The sequence below is a fragment of the Helianthus annuus genome, chromosome 17 (assembly GCF_002127325.2).
Source record: "Helianthus annuus cultivar XRQ/B chromosome 17, HanXRQr2.0-SUNRISE, whole genome shotgun sequence".
Taxonomy (NCBI): domain Eukaryota; kingdom Viridiplantae; phylum Streptophyta; class Magnoliopsida; order Asterales; family Asteraceae; genus Helianthus; species Helianthus annuus.
In genome coordinates, this window is record NC_035449.2 from 49,657,412 (window position 1) to 49,663,411 (window position 6,000).

At 31.7% G+C, this 6,000-nt stretch overlaps 1 protein-coding gene across 1 annotated transcript; it reads left to right on the forward strand.

Moving 5' to 3' along the window:
- Window positions 1-4,097: 4,097 nt before the first annotated feature.
- On the forward strand, window positions 4,098-5,393 carry LOC110921124 (V-type proton ATPase 16 kDa proteolipid subunit). Its single transcript, XM_022165398.2, has 2 exons — window positions 4,098-4,176; window positions 5,104-5,393. The coding sequence occupies exons 1-2, from the start codon at window positions 4,098-4,100 to the stop codon at window positions 5,391-5,393; spliced, it is 369 nt and encodes a 122-aa protein (XP_022021090.1).
- The last annotated feature ends 607 nt before the right edge of the window (window positions 5,394-6,000 follow it).

Below are 6,000 nucleotides of genomic sequence, written 5' to 3' on the forward strand. Positions count from 1 at the left end.
ATTAATAAATAATAAAAAAGGTCGACCGAGTTCGTTCATCCGGAGGAACATGAAGTTGTCGATAACGGTGAGGATCTTAAGAAACAGCTCCAATTCAAGATTAAGGGGGGAGAATGAACAAGTTAATCTTGAATTGAGTGGATAAGGATCATGACAGGTTATAGATAATTCTTGATGAATTATTTATTGAGTTTTTTATATTTTATTTAAAGATAATTATTAGTTTAAACTAATAAGTTTTATATAGGAATCTATTTATTTATTTAATAGAGTTTGAGTCGGGTTACGACTAGAATGAGTTTTAGTATAATTAGAGGGTTATGATTATTGTATTGGTGTGGTTTTATTTATAAGTAATAAAAAAGTCGACCGAGTTTGTTCATTCGGAGTCTGTATGTTTGATCAAGGGTCTGATTTCCACAAGAGTAAATTACGTTTTTGGCCCCTGTGGTTATATCACTTTTACTATATTAGCCCAAAATAAAAATTTTTAACAGATATGCTCCCATGGTATCTATAACTACCATTTTGACCCCTAAGTCTAACCAAACCACAACTGTGGTTAATTAGTTGACACATGACTTGCACATGATGTCTAAAAATGTAATTTATCCACCCCCTTTTATGACTTTATAAATAAAACCCTAAATTATTTTTCTTTCACTTCATCTTCTTCCTTAATTCATCGTAATATATTTACAATATATTTACGCTTTGTGGCTTCTCCATGCCTATTTTCACTTATATTATATACTAGGTTAAAACCCCGTGTAATACACGGGGTGAAAAAAATTAATCATATATATGAAATAATAAAAAAATATCTTTAAGAACCTCATGTATTTGTACTGGTTGAATAAATGTAATTTTATATACCAAATAATAAAAAAAAGTTATAAATTTAAAAACCTTGTGCATTACACGGGTTAAATAGATGTAACTTTGTATACTAAATAATAAAAATATATATCTTTAAAAAACTCCATGTATTGTATGGGTTGAATAAATCTAATTCTATATACCAAATAATAAAAAAAAGTTATATACCTTATATATTACACGGGTCGAATAAATATAATTTAATATACCAAATAATTAAAAAAGGTTATATCTTTGAAAACACTAAAGATATACTTGATATGCGATGGATAGGGTACTTGCGGAGATGGTTCTTGAAAAAAAGATACCTTATTCAAAAAGCAAATCAGCAATCATTTAAGTGATAAAATGTTGGTGCAAATTCCAACAATTTGATCCGACTAATTTATAGATATTTAAATTAACCATTTTAATGTATGAGTGATAAAATGTTGGTACAGATTTCAACAATTTGATTAGACTAATTTATAGTTATTTAAATTAACCATTTTGATGTATAAAAAATGTTGAAAATAAAATGAATTCTGGTATAGTTATTTAAATTAACCATTTTGATGTATAAGGAATATTGATAATAAAATGAATTCTTGTAGTTAATCTGAAGATAATTTTGTGAGAAGTTAACAGATTATTTTTATATATCTTTGAACATTTTATAGGAATAAAATAGTATATTATTAATTAATATCTATATGTAATGACTATGTATAATTAATTAAGTATGAGAGAGAGACAGGAAAACAATATATATATATATATATATATATATATATATATATATATATATATATATATATATATATATATATATATATATATATAGCTCCAATAAATGAAACTTATACCACATATGTTTTTTTATTATATAGTTTTTTTCTGTTCTTATCATTAATTAATCTACACTTATTAATATTAGTTATTATCATTATTATACTATATACCATTGGTTATTGGAGTATTTAGTAATTAAGTTAGTTAATGGGCCAGTTATAATATCAAACTACCCACCAAAGTGTTTGGGTGCACCACCAAATTTGTGGATAATGATTCAATGGATCATAACGTCAGGATCGATCAAAATTGATCCTTTATAATTTGAATTAATTTAGATTAAATATTATTATTATTAGTATTATTAATAATTTTAATTAATTAAATGAGAGAATGACAAGTCTCTCAAAACATGTTTCTTTTATTATATAGTATAGATTTACAAAACTGTTGATAAAACTATTATCCAAAACCAAAAGAAAATAAAGGATAGGGTTGGTTTAGTGGCTGCTGTCTTCTTTATTATAAAAAAACCGATGGAACATGTCTGTTAGTACAAACTCACATATTCAATTATTTGGAATGATGAAATTATTAGAATACATATCAATAGTACACGAGTAACAAATGGGATAAGAATCGTATACCAAAAATGAAGAGGAACGAAACTCCGTCATGAAATTCCGGTTCCGGCGAGACCTCCAACTCCGGCGATGTGCAGGTTACGCGAAAAGGTATTGTGATGGTGTGAGGGAGTAGAACAATGATGATGGTCTCGGTTTTATAGACATCATGAAAGAAATCACGAAGAAGATGAATTAAGGAAGAAGATGAAGTGAAAACAAAATAATCTAGGGTTTTATTTATAAAGTCATAAAAGAGGGAGGAGAAATTACATTTTTAGACATCATGTGCAAGTCATGTGCCAATTAATTAACCAGAGTTGGGGTTTGGTTAGATTTAGGGGCCAAAATGGTTAGTTATAGAGACCATGAGGGTATATCTGTTAAAAATTTTTATTTTAGGCTAATATAGTAAAAGTTGTATAACCACAGGGGCCAAAAATGCAATTTACTCTTTCCACAATAATATTATGATTTTTTATGAATATAATATCATAGAAAGTTTTGATCGGAATCAGAAGTATGAATATATTCATAATTCATTCCAAATCATACACCATAGAGTAACTCGAGAGTCTGAATAACATATTATTATATTCAAAAAGAAAAATCAAATAAAGGGTTGATTTGTAACACATGTCCTAATATTAATATATTTTAATAAACTTGTTTTGGCCATATAAGAGTTTTATGGGCCAACGTTTTACGGTTGCCAACACTAAGCTGCTACAATATATACCGTTTGGGGGTGTTCATATAACAAGGGACAATATGCAAATATATACCGTTTGAGGGTGTTTAGGGACATAATATGTTTAATTAACTTCAAAATGTCATGTAAATTATTTAAAATCAATGAAGAAAATGATTTGAACTCGTAACATTATTTAACTCAGAGCCATCTCTGAAAATTCTCAAAAAAATTTAGGCCTCGGGCGATAAAAAATTAGGCCCAAAATTGTGTTTGAGGGGATATGAATTTAAAAAAAAAAAAAAAACAACTTTGGTGGTGAAGCCAAGACTTAAACTTGAGACCTTTACATTCTCTTGAGATGATTTTTCCACTCCACCACCAACAATTTTGTGCAAAATAAATGGATGCATATATTAAATATATAATTTAGTGTATATATTTAAAAGCTTATAAAAACATTTTGGGCCTTTTGAAAATTTAAGAATTAGACGATGACACGGATTGGCCGGCCCTGATTTAACTTACCGTTCAATAAATCAAAGAAGAGCAAATCATATAAATCCCACAAGTTATGTGCTTGACGGTGATTAAAAAATATCATGTAAGCAAATAGGATTGATATGGGAATATGGGATTAAAAAAAATCTACCTATTATACTAAAAAAATACACTTAATGTCACATGTCCTTTTCTTAAACCATTTTTAATTGATGTGGCATCTCTCTTTGAGGAGATAATTGGTACATGGGCGGCAAATTCATTTCCCCTCTTTCACGCGCTTCTTCAGAACCTTTCCTTTTAACAATTCTCCGCAGAAACCCTAATGGACGCCACCATCATCTCTCTCACCCCTCTTCTGAGAAACCCTAATGGACGAATCCATCATCTCTTTCACTGTTTCCCCAGGTTTTTATTTATTCATTCTTATTTCAATCTCACTCTCTATTGATTCTTCTCACCCGTTCAAGCATTGCATTTCTTATACTATCATTTTAAACATGTAATTCAGGAATAGAAGAGGGCGGTAGTGCTGTCGCTTGAGCATTGCATCTCTCAAACGATTTGTGGTAGTGCTGTTAATTCAGGAATAGAAGAGGGCGGTAGTGCTGTCGCTAAATCAACAACCGACGATGTCTTCGACGTTCTCCGGCGACGAAACTGCTCCGTTTTTTGGCTTCCTCGGTGCCGCTGCTGCGTTGGTCTTCTCTTGTAAGTCAAATCGATCTTCTAATCCCCTAATTTTCATTTGACCTGTTGAAATCGACGTCGTTTAGCACTGATCTGTTAGCGTAGATATATATCCTTATATAAACTGTTTGAATTTCATATGTAAACACAAGGATACACTCACGCCATCATACGAGCCGTATACGGATTGTATGAGGTGTTGTGCTGACACATCCGGGCTAAAATGTTTATACGACCGTATGAGTTGGTTTTCTCATGAATCATACGGGCAGTATGAGGTGTTATTTTAGGTGTTCGCAGTCTGGTTCAGCTGGTTTGACGAAATTACTGGACTGAATTGATAAGTACATCTTTTTTTTGTTAGTTAAATGGTAAACCGAAATGGCTGGTTTGGTTGGGTTGGTCGGACCCGGCCTAGGCGATCAAAACAGTTTGGATTTGGCGGTTTGCCGGATTGGACTGTTTTTTTTTTAGTAAAATGGTAGGTTTGGAAAAAGAACAAACCTTTTACCTTTTGAGTATTAAAGTGTTTACGAAACAAAAAAGTGAAAATGAAAATTATTGAAACGGAATCAGTTAAGTTAACAATATGTATGTACTATAATTATAATTATAAATTATAAAATACCTATGTTAATTATAACTGTTTGATTCCTATACATGAAATAATATGTTATATTTTTGTTAACACTATATAGATTAAAAGAAATGTTATTAATGAATTTTTTTTAGTATTTCGGCCAGACAGTTTTGGCGGCCAGTTCCAAAGCGTAAACCGGACCGAACCGGCTGCTTTAAATTGGTTTGGATGGTTTCAACAGTTTTTGAAAACCTGTAGGCTGTAGGTGTTATCTTGATACACAAGTGACTGACAAAGTCATAGGGCCCATATGACCATTGTATGACGATGGGTGTGGTCTGTTGTTGATTATTGTAATACATATGTAGGTATGGGAGCAGCCTATGGGACGACAAAGAGTGGCGTTGGAGTGGCTTCAATGGGAGTGATGATGCCAGAGATGGTAATGAAGTCAATTGTGCCGGTGGTTATGGCTGGAGTGTTGGGTATTTACGGTCTGATTATTGCCGTGATTATTAGTACTGGGATTAACCCTAAGGCCAAGTCTTATTATCTGTTTGACGGATACGCTCATCTTTCTTCTGGTCTTGCTTGTGGTCTGGCTGGTCTTTCTGCTGGTATGGCCATTGGAATCGTCGGTGATGCTGGTGTTAGGTAACTGTCTGATCTCTGTTTCTGTACTAGAATTTCGTTACATTGTTTCATCGGACAAATGAGAAGTTAGTTTCCAAATTTGCTGTTTTTACTGGTTTGGCGGTTTGAAATGTTATTTTTTTTTCAAATTCATTAGTTTGTATTTAAAAATTCAAAACCCCATGTTACAAAAAGGAAGAAAAATATATATTACAGGTAATGGATTGTTTCTCTTTGGAATGGCGAGAAAGAGGAAAAATATGAACTTTCTGGGCGTGGAGATGAATGGGAAGCTCGTGAAGCGTTGCCTGGAAGCCGTTCACCAACCTGGCTTAAAAAACGGGTACAACTTCTATTGACACTTTTATAATTCATAGGCTTTCAAGCATTTGAGTCAAGTTTATTACAGCATTTAACTGTTACCTATCTATTGAAAATATCAACTGCTAGATACTTTGCTAAAATGGAAATGGCTCAAATGGGTCAAACATGGTAAAAGTTTCCTAAAGTTCTGATGTTTTGATAATGTTTTGATAATGTTTTGATAATGTTTCAGTCGTTTTTGGAAAATTTGTCGAAATCCATTTTGATAAGCACGGGAGAATATAAGGAGCAGCCATAAGGACATATCT